General features: G+C 41.5%; 2 protein-coding genes and 1 long non-coding RNA gene across 16 annotated transcripts in view; 1 reads left to right on the plus strand and 2 right to left on the minus strand.

Annotated features, from left to right (window-relative positions):
* Positions 1–3,877, minus strand: part of LOC309338190 (uncharacterized protein C6orf118) — a 46,881-nt gene extending 43,004 nt beyond the window's left edge. For all 7 annotated transcript variants that reach the window (XR_014154789.1, XR_014154790.1, XR_014154791.1 and 4 more), the window contains exons 1-2: positions 3,768–3,877; positions 163–867 (exon numbers count right to left, since the gene is read on the minus strand). Coding sequence is in view for 3 of the 7 variants with exons in the window: in XM_081855181.1 (XP_081711307.1) it covers positions 163–852 (690 nt within the window). In the remaining 4 variants the exon portion in view is untranslated. The remainder of the gene's footprint in view (positions 1–162; positions 868–3,767) is intronic.
* LOC309338206 lies at positions 2,943–6,217 on the plus strand. The gene is made up of 3 exons (XR_014154804.1): positions 2,943–2,957; positions 3,831–3,987; positions 5,986–6,217. It is a non-coding gene; the product is annotated as an uncharacterized lncRNA (long non-coding RNA).
* Positions 6,218–8,761: 2,544 nt separating this feature from the next.
* Positions 8,762–20,715, minus strand: part of PDE10A (phosphodiesterase 10A) — a 188,185-nt gene continuing 176,231 nt past the window's right edge. For all 8 annotated transcript variants that reach the window (XM_081855168.1, XM_081855166.1, XM_081855167.1 and 5 more), the window contains 6 exons: positions 19,597–19,752; positions 17,592–17,764; positions 16,720–16,831; positions 15,132–15,212; positions 13,120–13,208; positions 8,762–9,347 (listed from right to left, as the gene is read on the minus strand). In XM_081855168.1, coding sequence (XP_081711294.1) covers positions 9,233–9,347; positions 13,120–13,208; positions 15,132–15,212; positions 16,720–16,831; positions 17,592–17,764; positions 19,597–19,752 — 726 coding nt within the window. In that variant the 3' untranslated portion in view covers positions 8,762–9,232. The remainder of the gene's footprint in view (positions 9,348–13,119; positions 13,209–15,131; positions 15,213–16,719; positions 16,832–17,591; positions 17,765–19,596; positions 19,753–20,715) is intronic.

Raw genomic sequence — 20,715 nt, forward strand, 5'->3', positions numbered from 1 at the left:
AGTGATATTTCTCACTCTTCTAATAGACAACCAATTATCATCTCAAGATGAATACATGGCTTGCCCACAACACTGATCCCCCCCCCCCTTATCATTTTTCCAGAGTTTTGCATGTGTTGGGAGCCTGTGTTCCTCTCTCATTCCACACTACCCTTTACTTACCTGAGCCAACGTCCTTTCATGGTGCTCTGCTGAATCGCTCCCAATAAAGTCGTTCTTCAGCAAATCTTGCTTTGCGATCACATCCTTCTGAAACTGCATGAACTTGCGAAACTGGTCCGTTCTGGTCACACCAGCCAAGTAAGAAGGAAAGAATTGGTATTCATCTTTCGTCTCCTCCATGGCACAAAGCCGACTGTTGATTGTCGGTTTGTATTTCAACGTTCTCATCTCTGGAACCTCCAGCTCTTCCCTGATACGTTGCTCTTGAAAAATGCCCAGTTCCTCCTTTGCCTCCTCAGCATCCTTCTTTCTTTGCTGTTTGAAAGATGTGGAATTGAGGGAAGTGCTCACTGGAGATCTGTAGCTGGCCTTGAATGCCCGAGGTTGAAAACATGACTGAGAAGCAGATTTGGCACGGGTGGGTGTGGGTGTTGAGTCCACACAGCTGCTCAAGGTAGCTTGTGTCTTTCTGGATACCACACTGGGTGTTGTGAAATTGGTTCTTTTTGTGAGGATTAGTGCAGATTTTTTGGCACTTTCCCAAAAGTTGTTCTTGATCCATTGCTGGGGCTTATAAAGCTTGTCATGGTTCAGGTGGCCAGAGGTGTAAAGCTGAATGTCAGCTTTGTGGGCCTTTTCCATTCTGTCTAAGAGGTCCTTGAGGCTGCTTTTTTTGTTCTCGCCTGCCATGAGGAATGTTCACCACTGTGCATACAAACAGAATGGTCAGGTCAAGCAAAAGAAACACTCATCTCGGTGTCTCTTGTTTTCTGTCAAGAGTTCTGGAAGTATTTTGGTTCACACTTGATATCTGGATGCAGTTGACCTAACCCCACCACACTATAATGCCTCTTCTTTAGGAAAACAGCACCGCTCCCAGCCAAAACAAACGCTCCCTTTATTTTGCACCTCTCTTCCCCAATTCATTCTCCAGAGGACTGTTTGTCACACTGGACTATATAGGCAGAAATGCAGTCAGAATGAGTGTGAGAAGAAAGGTTTTCACTCACTGGCCAAACCTGTGCACAGAGTCTATGTACATAAAAACAAAAATGCAGAGTACAGGTTGCTTGCATATAAGTTGTACCTGTAGGATCTGTTGTACACATAGGATCCATATACAGCTTTGTATGAACACAGACGTTTGGGATATGGCCAATGGTTGCCCCACACTCCATGTGTTTATTCTATCTATATTGTCATCTGCAGTGAGCTATTGCATTTAGTGAATATATGTCATAAGAACCGCATGGATATTTTGTATATGTCCTTAAGCCTATCCTGCTAAGATGGCTATTTTACTAGGGACCAGTAGGCTGACATGCATCCAAATGCACTTTCAGGTGGTAAAGCTAGATTGTTATTATTATTCAAAGAAGGGCTACTTGAAAAAAGCAAAGACAAATGAATGCCTTTTGTTTAAATTTCAGACTAACATGCCAGCTATGCTACTCGCATTTCTCAAGGTGTAGGGTGTTTGGGCCAAATGAAGAATCACTACTTGTGCTATGTGGGAAATAACATCCACTTTGGGAATGAAGGCTGGATCAAGTTATAGGATTTAATGGAAATGATGACAACAACAACTTTATTATTTATACCCCACACATCTGGCTGGGTTTTCCCAGCCACTCTGGACAGCTTCCAGCATATATAAAAGCATAATAAAATGTCAAACATTAAAATCTTCCCTGATGCAGGGCTGCCTTCAGATGTCTTCTAAAAGTCTTTAAAGCCAGCCAAATCAGTGGGGTATAAATAATAAAATTATTATTAATTATTCTAAGTGGAAGGGTGGGAATGTGTACCCATCATATCTGTCAGGGGTTCAGGAGCAGAGACACAGGAGAAGGAGCAAATGGAGAGTGAGGAGGAGGAATACGAGGGGGGTGTAGGCAGTGACAGTGGTCAGAGAGATTCCACGAGTCTCTCCAGCGAATCAGAAGATTCACAGAGAGGAGCGCCGATGGCCAGGGCAAGGGGGGTGCCAAGGGGGAAACCCCAGAAGGAAGGGGCCAGCGGGGACTCCCTGAGCAGCAGTTGGAAATCAGGACCAGCTTCCCCACCAGAGGGTAGTGGGGGGGAGGAGTCCCAGGCATCGGGACCAGTCTTCCCACCACCAGAGGGAGGAGATGAGTCAGGATTGGCCACGCCTCCATCGGAGAGCGGGGAAACGGTCAAGAGGAAAGTCACCGGCTGGGCGCGCGCGCCAAGTTCAAATGTACAGGCAAGCGGCACAGCAGGTAGCCCAGATAGGGAGCCAGGTCCTAAAGCCCGCCGGAAGGAAGGGCAAGACTCAGGGGGGTCAGCGTCAGAAGAGTCCAGGAGGGAGGAAACCCCAGGGGGCAGAAGGACCCAGAGGAGAAAGGAACAGCGCAGGAGGTGGAGCCGGGCTAGGATCTTAAACTGGTGCGGAAGGGGCAGTGACTCAGAGGGGACTTCGCCGATCTAGAGTCTAGATGTAGGGTTGCACGCTCTGGCTTTAAAATGGAAATTATACTTCAATAAAGACTTTTGTACATAATATCAGCCTGGCGTTGGTCCTCTGTGAGCTGGGACCTAGAGGCAGCCCTGACAGTATCCTTTAGTCAGCCTGCTATATCCCTAAATAGCACCCACTGTCTGGTACAGGGTCTGCCTGCCCATCCTGTGTGTTGTGGCTTGAAGTGTTCCACAGTGTAAAGACCAAAGTTCCTTTTCTGCTTAGATCATGATCTCCATTGCCTCCAGACACTACATAGATGATCCTTTCCCTCCTGGCCAAGGATTGGTTGAGAAATGGTCCATGTGCAAAGGTAAAAAAACCCCAAAAAACGACCTCTGGATGGTTAACTATGGGATGCAGCGCTCATCTCACTTCAGGCTGAGGGAGCCAGCGATTGTCCACAGACAGCTTTACGGGTCATGTGGCCAGCATGACTAAACCGCTTCTGGCACAACGGAGCACTGTGATGGAAACTAGAGCGCACAGAAACGCCATTTACCTTCCCGCCACAACGGTACCTACTGTATTTATCTACTCGCATTGATATGCTTTTGAACTCCTAGGTTGGCAGGAGCCAGGACAGAGCAACGGGAGCTCACCCTGTCACACAAATTTGAACCGTCAACCTTCCAATTGGCAAGCCCAAGAGGCTCAGTGGTTTAGACCACAGCGCCACCCGCTCTCTTTTGGTCCATGTGGCCACTACATGTTATGTTGGAATTCTGAGCTTCAACATGATTTCTGAGTTTCCTACCAAGAAACACTTTTCAATCACTTAGAAAACAGCAGAGGTTCAAAACATAGCAAAACACTACACATTTTATTGCTTGGGTCATCTTATAAGAAATTACCTATAAATACAACAGCATGGCTAAGTGCAAGAAACTTATTTTTTAATTTAAATATAATGGAAGAAAAAGAAATTAACAAGTAGCAGTCTTTCAAGAAATTCCAGCTTCAAGTAAGCAAGTTATGTGTTGTTGTTTTTTTGTGGCGTCTTGCTTTTACGGTTTACTCATTCAACACAATTCCTTACTTGTTCAAAACAAGAAAAAAACTCCCAACAATTACTCTAACAAACCCGATTACTAAAATGCATTTAAACTGCGCACTAACTTACATTTCACAAACTCCACAAAGTATAAGACGTTAACTGCTGCTTTTATGCTGGTTCGTTCCCAAGGAAACGAGTCAAACATTCCAAGTTCTATTTAAACTGCCTGTGCTTGTTAAACAACAATGCATGCGTGACCAGGCCTGATCAGAAGCAAAATCCCAGTTCCTGGATATTCCACGAGATAATCTTTATTTGCAACAGAGGATATTTTAACTTCTTAATGGTGAGTCCAACTTCTTTGTTTGAAAGGATAGCTGGTTGAAAAGTGTTGAACATAGCAAACTTTCCAAGATAGGATTGCCTGCGGTAGTTTTTTCAAGTTCTGAATTCATAATATACAATATATGTGCATCAAACCCAGTAACTTTAAGGTGTGGTGCAAAGTAAGGTAGAGATGAATGAGAGGCAGGATGGTGGTCAAAAGAGCCAAAAAATGCCACAGCAGCAGAAAGAAGGGTTTCCAAGCTGCTTATATTATTACGATCAACAATCAGAACAAAACTAATGCTGGATTTTTTGAAAACACAAAAATGCAAAAATCATACAGCAGTCTTCTCAAATTAGCAAGAAAAATGAGTTTGATTATGCACCCTTATTGAACTATTTATACAGCTCCCCCTATAGACACATAGACTACACACACTGAGCAGAGGTTTCTGTTCCCACTTCTCTCCAGAAATTGTAATAAAAATGAACACAAGATGCTTTTTTAAAAAAATCTCTGTATTCAGTAATATTCACAACATGTATATATGTATATGTCTGTATAATTCAATTAAAATTATGAACAATTCTAAATATTTAATGTATCATACATATATTTATATGTATAATTACATATCCACAGAAGATGCCTTGCTGCATTACAGCCAGCTGTTAAAGCAGAAATAGGATTCACTATAGGACTCCAGATATGCATATGTTCTGGCTGTTTGGTTTTGCAGACTTATTTACAACTTATCTAGACCATAATAAACCATTTATGTTCTATTGTACAAACATAATTGTAAAGATTTGAGATCGTTTAAATACAAAGACTGCAAATGAATACATGAAAATATTACATACCATATACAGTATTTATAATTCATAGATGCAAAGACCTATTTAAATTATTGCACTTGCATATTTTTTACAAAGTTTCCTCAGCATTATACATAACTTCCCACCTGAACTCCTTAGATATAATAAAACTGGATAGTGTTGCCTCTGAAGTTTTTTTCTTCCCAGAACAACCCACCAGAACCTGGAAATACATGGATCTAAATCTACAAACCAGTTACGTTATTAATGTATGGAGTAAAAGGTAAAAGTAAAGGTACCGCTGACCATTAGGTCCAGTCGCGGATGACTCTGGGGTTGCGGCGCTCATCTCGCTTTATTGGCTGGGTCATGTGGCCAGCATGACTAAGCCGCTTCTGGCGAACCAGAGCAGCGCACGGAAATGCCGTTTACCTTCCCTCCTGAGCGGTACCTATTTATCTACTTGCATTTTGACATGTTTTCGAACTGCTAGGTGGGCAGGAGCAGGGACCGAGCAACGGGAGCTCACCCCATCATGGGGATTTGAACCACCAACCTTCTGATCGGCAAGCCCTAGGCTCTGTGGTTTAACCCACAGCGCCACCCGTACCCAATGTATGGAATACACTCCCATATAATCAAGCACAGTTTTTTGGTCAGCGAACAATGAAAATTACTCTGGTGTACCTTTGTTCGGTTGTTATATTAGACCTATATTCTGTGTCTCCTAATGCCAATTTAGGGAGAATGACCTGTTGTCCTCAGAACAAACGTAGTTGCCTTACACATTGCACAACAAGGGGACTGCATCACAGTGCTTTTAAAACTTGCCAGAACCACGTAGAAACTTATAGGTCATCTACTTTTTTTATGAAAACAAATGCCTTACATATTCTATATAGCTTTAGCACTGACTGAGCAAGTGACTTGCCGACCTGTTAACACAAACCAGAGAATACAGAATTTTGTCAAATTATGTGCTTCACAATCGACTCCATTGGTACAACCGCTGTGCTCCCCCAGCGTCAACCATGTAAGCTGCAGTGACATTGGTGTGGGGAGGGGCAGCTCCTCAGCCTTGCCCCATTATGTCATCCACTGCAAGATCCATTTGCATTTGTGGCCTCTGTAACCTTTTTTTCTCTAACTTCTTCCACAAATGGTTAACAGCTTGCGGCCTATTTCAACTTTTATTTAGGCGAAATGATTCAAAGTGTTTCCAAATGTGACACTGATGACGAGCAAGCATCTACTCGTAGGCTGAAGTTTGGACTGGGACAATGCCATGTGGCCCAAAAACACGCCTACTTGCAACAAAATCCCAGGAGATGGAAGGCTATGCATGTACTTAATATAAGCATGTAAATTTTACACTGTAAAAAGATAGCAGTTACGTAATACTGCCAAGAACATTAAATGACTTCAATCTACCTAACTTCTGACACTCTTTTATATTGTAAAAAGGAATACAACTCAATTCTGGTTAAAAGTTGCTGTGGAGGAAGGGATAGAACATAAAAGGATATATATATATATATATATATATATATATATACCTAAACCATAAATTAAAAAATTTCAGTGCCAATGGCAGACAAGAGTAAAGTGCATCTGCTGATCATCTGCAGGCAGCCTGTAATTCTGCCATCCATGGAATCACTGCATATGTGAGTGCAACCTATTTCCATAATAATAATAATAATAATTTATTAAATTTGTATACTGCTCTTCATCCGTAGATCTCAGGGCAGTTCACAACTTAAAAATAAAGGAAAAAAACACAAAATACATAATAGACATGAACAAAAACAAACCAATAACCCCCCCTTTCAAATGTGAGTCATCATTATGAAAATAGGTTGCCCTCACTTGCAGATGGTTTGTGTAGTGCCCACACATACCAAACAACTCCTAACATGGTCATCGGGTGCATAGGCATCAAGCTGCACCATATGTACCATTGCCACTACAGTGTGAACCAGCCTGAAGTCTGAATATTTGGCAAATAAAAAAATTAAAATAACACATATCTGGAACTGTTTCTTGCATTACTAACTCTGTCATTTTTCTAGGGTGTGTGCGTGCATACTGTGCATAGGAATGCTTTGCATTAATCAGAAAAAAATATATAAGACATATATAGACACATACATGCAGTTGTCCGAATGAACAAAATCTGTCAGCACTGTCTATTAGTCAGATAAAAACTAACAGATATTATGCTAAAGCAACATTGCCTCAAATCTACCATAGGATCTATGTATGTGAACTGTAAAAAGAGTAGTTTATTCTGCACAGGGCATTAGCGAGAACGAAAGTCTGCTTCTAACAGTCCTCCATAATGGCAAGGGTTCACTCTTAATGATTGTGCTATATTTAAAGTTTTGCAGCAGCAACAGCAGCAACAAAAAAGTACTTCAAGAATTATAGCATGTGATTCTATTGTCAAGTAATGAACTTGGCATACCAGTTCTTTTAAGGGTTATTAGACCATCTCACAAATATCAACCTGCATAAAGATATTCTCACAGTACCTTTCATTTCATTGTCACACTGTTGAGGCTACATCTAAGCAGCAATAGAAAAAGCACTAGTAAAGTGTCCCCTACAGCTTCTTCACATGCATGTCTTAAATCAGGGGCGGTGACTCTTGAGAGCTGCATTTCCTGTTGGCCATGCCTACAAGGGTTGCATTGCAGCAGTGCACATGGCCACAAAAGTAAGCAGGCCAACATGGACATGGCCATTCCACAGTCACACACGCACCACACACACATCACACACAGCATGTGATTTGTGCAGATCAGGCCTATACGTGGTGGACATTTTATGTACAGTCATTTAAACGTTACATACAGTACATAAATGGCAGCCAGCCCATAGGAAAGTGCAATCTTGCTCCCTCACCACTCATAGACTTTACACACCTGGGAGATTTGAGAGAACAGTGTAAGATAAAGGGAAAAGAAAAGGATATACTAGCTCAAAATTCATTCAAGTTAACAACAGAACTTGCTGAGGTCAGAGGAGTGAGGATTAAACTCAATGGATTATTTATACATCCTACATGCCTATTAAGGTTAAAATGTTTGCACTAGGTCTGAAACTCAATTCTGCAAAGAAGTATACACTGACTTCACATAATGTAATTATTTGCAGAATAGGAGCCCAAGTTAGTACAGACCTTCATTCACAGTATTCAAGTGCAATGGTTTCCAAATCACTCTCTGGTTAAGAAGGCAACCTGCTTACAATACTAAGGAAGGTGGTTTTTTTGTTTTTGTTTTATAAAAGCTCTCAGTTGTTTGGGAATTCAAATGGAAGGGCAGAACAGAATGCACACAGTACTAGCGAGCAATGCAAAACCTAGTTTCATTTACAGTGATGGTACCATTAAAACTTCTGATAAATACGACTTTTGTCTGGAAGGTCCTGTTTTTTGTGGATTAGTTGGGATTTGGAGACTTGCCTCAAATACTTGCTAAAATATAAATTTAAATACCTGGCAGATTTCTGTTGCCAAATTTGAAATTTAAGCCCATTACTCTTACTAACGTTGACAGGAAGGCCTCTTGGTACCTTACAGGACAACTACATCTCTACTTATCAGAGGCACATATTCTATTATTTCCAATGTAAAAATGGGCACATATTGTAGCTGATGAAATCACTTTGAAGAACCATAGGTCATACCCAGGGCTTTTTTCCAGGGAATGCACAGGAACCCAGTTCCAGCACCTCTCAAGTGGGCACCACTGCCATCATAAGAGAACATGGGAGGTGTCCATGGTAAGCTCTGGCACCTCTTTTTCTAGAAAAATAGCACTGGTTATACCTTTCAAATGTTTAACATGTTTGCAGTAGACCAGTGATGTAAACAGAATAATTTCTGGAGTCTTCTATCTGGATGTTAAATTCCTCCTCCCCCACACACATTTGCAGCAAGATTAATTCAAGTACTGTAAACTCAAAAATAGTTTTAGTCCCAGATATTTTCTGGTAGCGTCTGAGCTGATTGCACAGAGATCAAACATAAACATTTACAATAACAATGTGGAAATGTCCTATGTATAGCCAAGAACTCCCCAAGTGAAACTGGCATTAAAGCCAGCCACAGTATAGTGTTGTAAGTACCACTGAATATCTCTGCTACAGAGACAAAATGCAAAAGCAACACCCAAGATTTGCCTTCCTTGCCCAACAATTTTAAATTAAGGCCTCAGCAAAGTAGCCCATGAGAAAAAGGCAGTCTTATATTTACAAGCCAAGCATTTGCTTTGATAGCTGATTCTGCAATAGTTGAGTTGTCCGTCAGTCTCTCTGTACACACTGGATCAGCAAAGAAAAGAAAGGTGCACAAGTCTTCCCAGTTAGAATTTGCAGTATTTATCCTTTTAAAAGCCTTAAAAGGTGGTGGGAGTCTGAAAGAAATTTTAAAATGTGAATCAGTCTGTAATTTCCACAGGTAGCACATCTGTCGAAGGGCTATTTGTCTGTGCTGGTATCCATCCATATGCTTCTTCTCCTCGTATCACTTTTTCCCATTGTTTAAGATTTTCCCTGGAGAGGCAAAAAGAGCCAACATTCAACATAAAATTACTTTATTTCCAAAATAAGATATCTATGGTATACAAAAGTCAGCAACAATAATATTTTATAGGGCTTGATCTCTAGTAGGCCCTTTGATTTTTTTCAAACTTCAGAAGGAGACTCTGGAATGAAACCACTCAGTTACAATTAACTGAGAAGTTCAAATCTGTCACCTTTGGCCTGAATGGGTTTCTGTCTCATTCTAAGTACTAATTTGGTTACTAATACCTGGGTATATGGGGTGTTAGGGGAGGGGTAGCACCTCTGGTGGGGAACATGTTGTGCTCCTTCTGGGGTAGTTTGTCCACCTTTGCTCCCCACCCAACACTCAGCTCTCACTTGTGGCTTCTAGAAGCCATCAGCATGCAACAGTGGCCACACCCCAGTAATGGCTTCAACTGGCCAGCTAAACCAGGTAAGGGTGGCCGATGGGTCTCAAATCATCAGTGAGTTAGGGACTTCCCCTGCATGCAAAGGCAGGCTCTGGCTGATTGAACGGATGAGACCAATAGTGGGTCCAGTAGTTAAGAAGGCAGTGCTCTAGAGGGAAATGAGGGGTAGATAGGACTCAACAACGTAGGAAGGTAGCCCATCTAGGAGAAGGAAAACTCTGATCTTAAACCTACACTGCTTTTAGGGATAATTTCAGGAGAAGAAAAGGCTAAAGAGCAAACACTACACAAATCCAGAGTGAAGTCCCTAAGACTGAACAGAACCCATCATTGCCTTTCACTCACCTTATTTTCCAAGAATAATTAATTTAAATGTTTTATTTTCCATCTCTCTTAAATATGTTTTTACCCCGACACCACGTACAGAGAGTCCTGCTAATCAAATTAATGAGTAAGCTATCACATGCTGGGAAATCAAACTGCAATTTAACTGGGGAATCAAGTTGGAATTTAGCTATCAGTTTGTTTGTCGTGTTGTATATCTGCCTGTGGAAAAGTGAGTGTTTTTCCTGATTGCACTGAGTGATACTGCTTGATTGCTGGCTGAGTGCATACAGCTGGAACATGACTCAGAGCATGAATCACTGTAACAGCAACTCTGGCACATGTGGTGGTGTTGTCACTAAAGGGTATTTACCTTTAGGTTGCTAGTTTAGGGAGGCACATTTAAGTGAAATCATGCACATTTGAAGCACAATTGAAAAAGCCTGCAAACACCCTGTTCCGCCCTTGCCCTGCCTCTTTTTGTTATGTTTTCGTGTCACTTCTGTCTTTGGTGTGATGCACATATGTATGGTCATGCACATATTGGACACGCCTTAAACTGCCGCTGCCTGTCATAGTGAAATTAGCATATTCTTCCTGCTGGGGTGGAAGCATTTCAGCCCTGCCACTCTTCTAGAAGTTACTGGCAGCTTATGTGTTGAGTCCTCTGGTTTGGTGCTGCTGCTACCGAATGCCAGATCAATGCACAATAAGATCATGCACATCCACAACTTGTTCATGAATGAAGAGGCTGACCTGACATATATATTACCAAAACTTAGATGGATGGTGTGGGTGGGCCTGACCTGGGTGCTCGGTACTACACCAGGATAGATCAGGGGGTCATGAGGTGTATGTTGGCAAACTGTTCTGTGAAACACCTATGCCCCTCCGTTAAATGCAGCTGCAGCGAGGTTTAAGAGAAAGGGGAGGCTCTTTGGAAAATCACCCTCTGAAGCGGCTTCCTCCTTTAAAAGAGGGCAGGATTGGAGTGAGCTGTAAGTGTGTGTGTGTGTGTGTGTGTGTGTGTGTGTGTGTGTGTCAAGGGAGGGGGCTGGCCAAGTGTGAGTGAGGGGAATTGGCAAAGACCTTGGCAGGTAGGCAGGGTTGGTGAAAGGAGTAAGCAGGGCTTACAGCCCCAAGTACAATTATATTATTATAATTTAATGAACTGTATAATCCAAACACACACACAAATAAAGAAGTTACAGGGAAATGCAAGAAAAAAAGAACAAAAAGTCAACTATGGAACATCTCCAAATCCTCTTTATTTTTGAAAGGCAAGTTAGGCTGAGAAGTGTGACTTGTCTGGTGGAGGCATTTAACTTAAGACATGTAATCAGTACACCTACCAAACATATGGAAAAGTTTGACATTAACTGAGTAACGGCTGGGCTGAGATGGCAGTGATGGCAATATTTATTTTTTGATTAAGCTGTTTTTTTACTCCACCTTTCCATAACATGTCTGAGGCAGCTAACCACACCCAAAACCAATGAAACAATACAGCAATAAGGATATCAATGCAGAAGCACAAATCACTAAAACATTCTTTGTAAAAAATCAATTAAAAGAAACCAGCAAAAAGTAAAAAGGAATTTTCCACAAACAACTTCAAAATCTAAATCCAAGAGGGTCACAATGACTTGTTATAGCCCAAAAGCTTTCTAAAACACAAAGGTCTTAACCCTCACACAAGACCACCAGGGAGGGGGCAAGGGAGCCTCTTGCCCTAGGCAGTGTGTTCCGGAGACTAGACCTAAGCAGATCAGGCCATCTCCCTAGTTCCATCTTTAGATGCTGGTGGGACACACAAGAAAACCTCCATGCTTATTTTTCTGCTTAAAACATGGATATGCTCGCCACATTTGATGGGTTCTATGTTTGTTTATTTAGAAGATTTATAAACTATTTGCCCAAAGAGTGGTGTACAAGTAAACTTGTACCGTATTTTTCGTCCTATAGGGCGCACCGGCCCATAGGATGCACCTGGTGTTTTTTGGGGGGGGAAATGAATAAAAAAAATTATTTCCCCCCCCCCCCCGCCGCGGCTGCAGCCCCAAGCCTTGCGCACACCTGCCTGAAGCACGGGGCACCCTCCGGAGGGCTCCCTGTGCTTAGGGCTGCAGGCTGCTGCCCCAAGCCTCGCGCACCCAGCGGGAGCTCCCGCCGGGCGCGCAAGGCTTGCGGACACCCGCCCGAAGCACGGGGAACCCTCCAGAGGGCTCCCCATGCTTCAGGCAGCAGGCTGCTGCCCGCAAGCCTTGTGAGCCCACGGGAACTCCCGCCGGGCTTGCAAGGGTTGCGGATAGCTTCCTGAAGCCTGGAGAGCTAGAGACATCGGTGCGCACCGACCCCTCTCACTCTCCAGGCTTCAGCGAAAGCCTGCATTCACCCCATAGGACGTACACACATTTCCCCTTCATTTTTGGAGGGGGAAAAGTGTGTCCTATGGGGCGAAAAATACGGTAAATAAAACACGATGGTTGATACTGCTGGCCAGTTCTCTTGTGCCTCCATCGATTCCATATTCCCTTTAAGTAGCAAATCATTCTTAATATGCCTATAGCTTATCTATTTGGGTTTGAAGGATAAAACCACCACGAGGCATAGGACAAAGCATTAATAAAGTCAGAAGTGGTTTCCGTGGTGGGGCAGAATGGCAACACTAACTTCTCAGGAGGGAAAAGGGAGGGTAAGGTAGAGGGAAGGTCAGTGTTGTGCAGGCAAACAGGCAGAGCCAATCTGGTATTCCTGCAGAAGCACCCACACTGACTTCCCCACAACTGCACCTCTCCCTCCCAGTAAGCAGCTGTGACGTACCTGCCAGGAAGCTTGTGTTGAGGGCCCATCTCATCTACTGAGCTGCTTCTGCATTAAGTCAAGGAGACGGTATCTAGTTAACACCAGGGAGGACTGGCTACCTCTCCCCCAGTCAACTTTTATACTTCAGAAAGAATATCTAGATAGCATGTGCAGTGGTCTGCAGCTGGAAAAAGGATTCTGTGCAAACTTTTATAGCTTACTTGCAAGCTCGAAGTAGTGGCAGTGTGGAAGGGAGGATCTGTGAGAGGGTGTTATAGCAGGGCAAGGCTACAGCATTGAAGAACCCAATCTGGAAAAAAAAATCAAATAGAACAGAATAAAAATCAACATAAGCTGTATTAAGCAAATTGGAAAGGTGTTGTAACAAATTTACTTGGCAGGAAAATTGTCTGGATATTTGTTATTAGCAATACCAGTCTTATAAATGGGGAAGGGACCCCTAGAGTAACTACTCATGGGTATAAAAAAAAAATTAAAAAAATCCTTCCAGTAGCACCTTAAAGACCAACTAAGTTAGTTCTAGGTATGAGCTTTCGTGTGCATGCACACTTCTTCAGATACACTGAAACAGAAGTCACCAGACCCTTCTATATAGTGAGAAGGTGGGGAGGGGTATTACTCAGAAGGGTGGTGGGAATGGGTGATTGGCAGATAGCTGTGATGAGCCTGTTGACGACTCTTAACGACTGCAATAGGTCTTACAGGAAAAAGCAAGGGGTGAGAAGGTGAAAAATGGCTTTGTCATGTATAATGAGATAAGAATCCAATGTCTTTGTTCAGACCAGGTCTCTCCATGGTTTTAAGTTTGGTAATAAGTTGCAATTCAGCAGCTTCTCTTTCCAGTCTATTCCAGTCTAAGGACACTTCAACTCTCTATATTGGACAAACAGGCCAAACCTTACGCCAAAGGATAAACGGACATAAATCTGACATCAGGAATCACAAGACAGAGAAACCAGTAGGAGAACACTTCAATCTCCCAGGACATTCTATACAAGATCTCAAAGTAGCTGTTCTATTACAAAGGAATTTCAGAAATAGACTGGAAAGAGAAGCTGCTGAATTGCAACTTATTACCAAACTTAAAACCATGGAGAGACCTGGTCTGAACAAAGACATTGGATTCTTATCTCATTATACATGACAAAGCCATTTTTCACTTTCTCACCCCTTGCTTTTTCCTGTAAGACCTATTGCAGTCATTAAGAGTCGTCAACAGGCTCATCACAGCTATCTGCCAATCACCCATTCCCACCACCCTTCTGAGTAGTACCCCTCCCCACCTTCTCACTATATAGAAGGGTCTGGTGACTTCTGTTTCAGTGTATCTGAAGAAGTGTGCATGCACACGAAAGCTCATACCTAGAACTAACTTAGTTGGTCTTTAAGGTGCTACTGGAAGGAAATTTTTTTATTTTGTTTTGACTATGGCAGACCAACACGGCTACCTATCTGTAACTACTCATGGGTATGTTAACAAGCTTGCTACTAAGATTAGTAGAAAAACAGAGCTCAAGTAAGTACAGCAGTTGTACAACTTCTGAAGCCTGAACTGAAAGTTATGGTAGTGATTCAAAATCTGAACCTTAAAAGAGAATGTCCAGTGTTCTAACACTCTTTTAGCCTTGTATATGGTTACCTGTCCATGTATTGACTCTGTCCATCTAACCCAGTATTTTCTACTCTTACTGACAATGATTTCTCTAGGCTTTTGGATACAGAGAGGTCATTCCTAGCACTCTTACCTGAGATAATTTTAACAAAAGAGGCTGGGGACTGAATCAGTGAACTTCTGAATGCAAAAGAAGAGCCCTCAGTTTGGCCGACCCTTCCCTATTCTCATAGGTTGGCACCAGACCTATTTTTTTCAGTATTTCCAGCTTCCAGCTTAAAACCATCTTTATATTTCCTACTAGGGTTTGTCACAAAGTCAACAGAAGATAAGCAAGTAAGTAATTTCTTTGGGTTTTTTGTTCTGGGTTTTGGGGGAGAGGGGAGATGACTCACCCACGAACTAATGACCAGACTTCCATAGAATTCCAACCATCTTTAAGTACCTGCTTATTACAATAAGCTTTGGCAGCCCCTTCTAGTTTTGTTGGCTTCACTCTAACATTGCCAGATTCTCCGATTTCCTCATTCCACACCATGCCAGAGGATCCCTCAAGCCCCAGAAGCAGCTTTTTGAGAGGTCAAACATTTTTACACCTACTTGGCCCTGAGGAATTTCATCTTTCTTGTCTCTGTCCATCATAGGAATAGGTTGAATACCTAACTTCTTCATTTCATCACCCTAAAATAAAGTGCAAGACCAAAGAATAGGTTATTCCAGGTTATTTCGTCCAAAAATGTTTCTCATGTATATACAAACAGGTATTTAGAACTCAATATATTAATATCAGTGGCTTGGGATTAAGAAAAACAACTGAAGGAAATGATTTTTCAGCACAGAAAATCCCAGCTGGATCAGACCAAGGAGAAATCTAGTCCAGCCAGTTAGGTTATCTCCAGAAAGCCCACAAGCAAGGCAAGAAAGCAATAGCCCCTCCTATGTTGTCATCCCGCCCACCACCCAGTCCAGTCACACCCTGCCAGTGGTGGCTGATATGGATGAGTGATCTTCCATATTCTACAAACTCTAGATCTCAGTGAGGAAGGTACTAGTCTCATCTTGTCCCTGAGCTGCGAGTATTGTGTATGTAGGAAGCTTTTCTGTGAGGAGAAGCATTCAAACGTGTGCCTCCACCTGCAATCTGCAGTGGTACATACAGGCTCTTTGTTTGCAAGAACTAGGCTTAAAACAGCTGCTTTAATTCTTTCCAAACAGCTGTGTGTGGGTGAGGCCAAAAAGAACAGCGTTCTGGGTGTTCCCTTGGATTCAGTTTTCTCACTAAAGGCCCAGGTGACCTCTGTAGCAAGGAATACCTTTCCTCAGCTTCAGCTGGTGCAACAGCTGAGGCTGTCTCTAGACCAAGGTAACTTGACCACAGTAGTCCAGGGAGTGGTAACTTCAAGACTGGATTACTGAAATAAACTCTGTGGGGAGCTTCCCTTGCTGTTGGTTTGGAAGCTGCAGTTAGTGCAGAATGCTGCAGCATGATTGCTGACAGGAGTGGGATTAAGTCAGCATTATACCTTTACTCAATGATCTACACTGATTGCTGATTCACTAGTAAGCCAGATTCAAAGTTTTACTATATAATATAAAAAGCCATAAGGTTGCTTTGCTTCCTATGTGTCTCTTCAAACACTCCACTCTATGGAACTTGCACCACATATGTAATAAGTATTTCAGTGTGAGAGCTCCTGTGCTTTGCTGCTCCCTGCCTATAAGAGTTGACAGGTACCCTTGTTGTACTGTTCCATACCCCTGCTAAGAACCTTTCTGTTCAAGGAAGTCCATCAGGACATACAATCTTAGCCCCATGTATTTCTCTATAAATTTTGATGCTTTTAATGATAATTGTTTTATATTGTTTAATGCACTTCTCTTTGGGGTTGTTGTTCTTTTTTAAAAAATATATTATTAAAGTGGGTTTATAAATATTTTTTCTAAATAAATAATAATCCGCTGCATTTTTTTTAAGCTGGGAAAAGCGTGGAGGAGGGAATAAAACCCCCAGTGTGAGCCCGGCAATGCTTTGGATTCCGTGGCTTGTCCACTCCAACACCTCCCTTCCACAACTTGGCAGAATTGCTCTGTGAAACAGAAGTACTTGATGCCTCCAATAAAATTAGGTTTAATGATGCACATGCCTACCGGTGCATATGCCAACATATAAACAATAAAATGCACGTACCTCTGCCCAAAATTCTGCATATATATCGCTGGCTGTCGTTCTGGTAACATGCCACAATTTTGTCACAGAACATAAGTCACAAGCTGTCATCATCAGCCCAATCACACGATCCCTAGAATATAACAACTGGAAAGCTATTGTGCAGTTTAAAGAGGTAACATTTGCTATTTTGTTTAAAAATATATTCTTATATTTATGTAGCAGCAGTTAAGATTGCTACGGAAATAACTTAAGTTTGATGTTCAGATTAATATTAATCTGATTAATATTCAGATGTTGCAGGACTCTAAATCCCAGCAGCCTCAGCCAGTCTGGCTAATGGTCAAAATCAGGCATAGGCAAACTCGGCCCTCCAGATGTTTGGGGACTACAATTCCCATCATCCCTGACCAACAGTCCTGTTAGCTAGGGATGATGGGAGTTGTAGTCCCAAAACATCTGGAGGGCCAAGTTTGCCTATGCCTGGTCAAAATGATGGGAGTTGTAGTCCAGAAACATACAGAAATACACAGGTTCCCAAACCCTGCTGTAACCTTTCACAGATCTCATTTTAAAACTTTCTTAAGAAAAGTGGCAGAGTTACGCATTCAAGTTTTGATTATCTATTTGTCTGTGTAAGGCATATCAGAGAGTAGCTAAGATTTTGTTTCTGCAACTATACTTCTATAAACAAGTTCATATAAGATTTCATGCTTAAACGCACTGCACAACATATGCTAACAGTTTGACTCTTCTAATGATTCCTTTATTTTTGAAGATTTATATGGACATCAATACACAGTAAACCAAACATTTAAAGCAAATTAAAACTATGGACACTGCTAAAACAACATGACTTAAAAGTGAATTATAAATATTCATTTGCTCTTTACCTATGTGCTTGATTTTTAAGATTTAGTGATCTTGACTGGTGCAACTCTTCCAAATGTTTCCTGTTTCCAAAGTACAGAGCAAGGTCTGTAGCAATGATGGCTTTGCGGATTATTTCCAGCACCTGCTCATACTCACTAGAGCTCAAGTTAGAGAAGATATTGTGGCCTTCCAGCTATGAAAACAGAATTTTTAAAATGAACAAGCTAATATATTATTATGAACTATTTTAAACCATTGTTTTAGAACTGTCTTTTAAACTCGATTCACATTCAAACATACAGCACTGCTGTATGTAACAAAAGATTCTGACAATATCTGCAAAAGGTACTGGACTGGATCCAAACCTCATCATGCTTAAAGTATTACTAACAATCTAAGCATTATGAAGTCGGATACAGCATTTCAAAGCTTGCTTAGGCACACTAACTTTTCAAAAACAATCTTGTGGAAGAGAAACCAACAGAAACCAACCTAGTTTACATGTAATGCTAAGCCAAACTATGGCTAAATGTAAATGAGCAAGAGGTCAGGTGCACAGAATGAAAATCAGGGCCACTTTGCTCCTCCCTAGTTCTACTACATCTGTGCTACCCAGAGCTAAGACATGGTTTGTCTCCCCAAAATAAGTGGTAAGCTGAGAACAAGCCTTGGCTAGAGCTTGTGGCTTGTTTGGAGCAAGACAAACTACAAGCCTGGGCACACATATAACACTAAGTCAAATCATGGCTCACTTCCAGGTAGCATGGCTGGACCAGAGAGGAGCAAAAAGACTGTGATTTCCACTCTTTGTACTGACATACTGTACTTGATTGTTCATGCTAATATATCGTTTGGCTGAGCCTTATGTGCAAACCACACCTTTTCCAAGTTGAAAGTATGAATTACAAGAAACAGAGATGCCACCAAATAACTCATGCTGTTAACTCATCACATCATGATGCTATGTTTTCTTGCTCCACATCATTGGCTGGTGTTTATGGGGCAGACAAGTGCACAATATGATGATGGGGTGCCTGTACACATACCAGGTGAGAGGAAGAATTCAATACAAGGTTGCTAATTTTAGCAACATCTCTGCGTTGTTTGTAACAAATAGTTGGATTGAAGTTTGGATTAGGTGGCAGTGCGGATCTATGAAAATGCCTTAATAACACTTTTTGTTATTTAATTGCACCACATTACTTCATATCATCTCTAGGTAAATTTCTGGGAAGCATGGATTTGAAACACTGTTTAGAACTACAATGCAAATTTAAGAAAACATAAATAAACGCAAGTAATGCCAATATTTCTCCTTAAATCTAATTATGTTTCCTTTTTGGTTTCAAGCATTGTTTCACAAATATTAATTATACAGTTATTTAATGTAGCATGTAGGGCCTCATCACAAGAGGACTGATAGGTATAAAGCATAAATAAATATTCTACAATAAACCATGAAATAAAGGGAAAATATAAAAATTGTAGTGGAAATATTGTATTTCCAAGAACTCTTTGCAAACCTGTAGAAAAGTGCAGAGCTTGCAGCCAGTCTTGTTCAAGCAGGCTGGGCCCATTTAGATGAAATGGCTCCTATCACAAAAGGCTACTGAGATCGAGCTGAAACTCCTGCCTAGGGCTTAGTCAGGGGTCAGCAAACTTTTTCAGCAGGGGGCCAGTCCACTGTCCCTCAGACCTTGTGTGGGGCCGGACTATTGAAGGGGGGGAAATGAACAAATTCCTATGCCCCACAAATAACCCAGAGATGCATTTTAAATAAAAGCACACATTCTACTCACGTAAAAACACGCTGAGTCCCGGACCGCCCATGGGCCGGATTTAGAAGGCAATTGGGCCACATCCGGCCCCCTGGCCTTAGTTTGCCTACCCATGTTTTAGCCTAAGGATGACTGATGATGAAACAACATTTGAGGTCTGCTGTTATGAAATCTCCTGCCTGAGCTATGCATGGAGCTATTCTTTACCTTTTGCTCAAAAAGAGAACATACTGGGAATGCAATTTACCTGCAATATTGATACTGTCTGTGAAAAATGGTGCTGCTCCATTGTTGAAGTAGAATAAAGAGCTGCCAATGGGTGATCAAACTTCTGAAGATAGCTGTTGCTATAGCCCCTGTGATCCAGGTCATGACATAAACATGCAACCATAAGTCCTCTTCGCTAGATAAGTAAGCAGACAGAATATGTAATCAGTGTTCCGATTAATTTTGTACCACTAGATGTCACTCTATTCCCTCCAAATATTCCAACAATTCCATTAACAGATAAAACACCCTCAAGCCTTATTTATATTTAAAAAAATATTTATATCCCACCCTTTGGCCCTCAAAGGACCCTCAAGGTGGTTTGCAACCACAAAACATATAACTTAATATACTAAAAATTAGATGCAATTAATTCCATTTTTATGCTATGGTTTTATTGCTTCTTTAAAGGAAGCATACAAAAATGGAATAACTATTTAGTGTAATAATAATAATAATAATAATAATAATAATAATAATAATAATAATTTATATCTCGCTCTCCCCAGCCAAAGCTGGGCTCAGAGCGGCTAACATCATACCAGTAAGACAATGCATAAAAACAAGCGATCAGTAAATTAAGATACATCCCACAATTAATTCAAATAAATTAGAATTAAAATTAAAACTGGACAAGTGGCAATCTTCAGGTTAAAATTGAATAGCTATTTAAAAGCCATTAAAAGTTCAGCAGAATATATGTCTTGGTTGCCTGCTTCAAACCACAGAACTTTCCTCAGAAGAGAGGAAAGCTACCACTTTACCAGGGAGCTACCACTAAAAAGGCCTGTCCCAAGTGTGCTTCCCTTGTCAGTGCAGGGCTTCTGTAACAGATGGACAGGTAAAAGAGGGAGGAGACCGTTCTTCAGTCCAAGCCATTTAGGGTTTTATCCTGAATTGGGCTTGAAACAGAAAGCCAATGCATTATGAGAAACACCTGGCTGACACTGAAAACAGCAGCCCCGTGTTGAGCTCATACATGACAGAACATTTGTTTACTATCAAATTTCTGGCAGCAGCTGTTTAGGATCTCATCAGCTTTCCTGCCTAATGAATCTGCAAGGCACTGCTTCACACTATGGTACAAAGTGCAATGAAT

Source organism: Podarcis erhardii (assembly GCF_964252035.2).
Source record: "Podarcis erhardii genome assembly, chromosome: 3".
Lineage (NCBI taxonomy): Eukaryota > Metazoa > Chordata > Lepidosauria > Squamata > Lacertidae > Podarcis > Podarcis erhardii.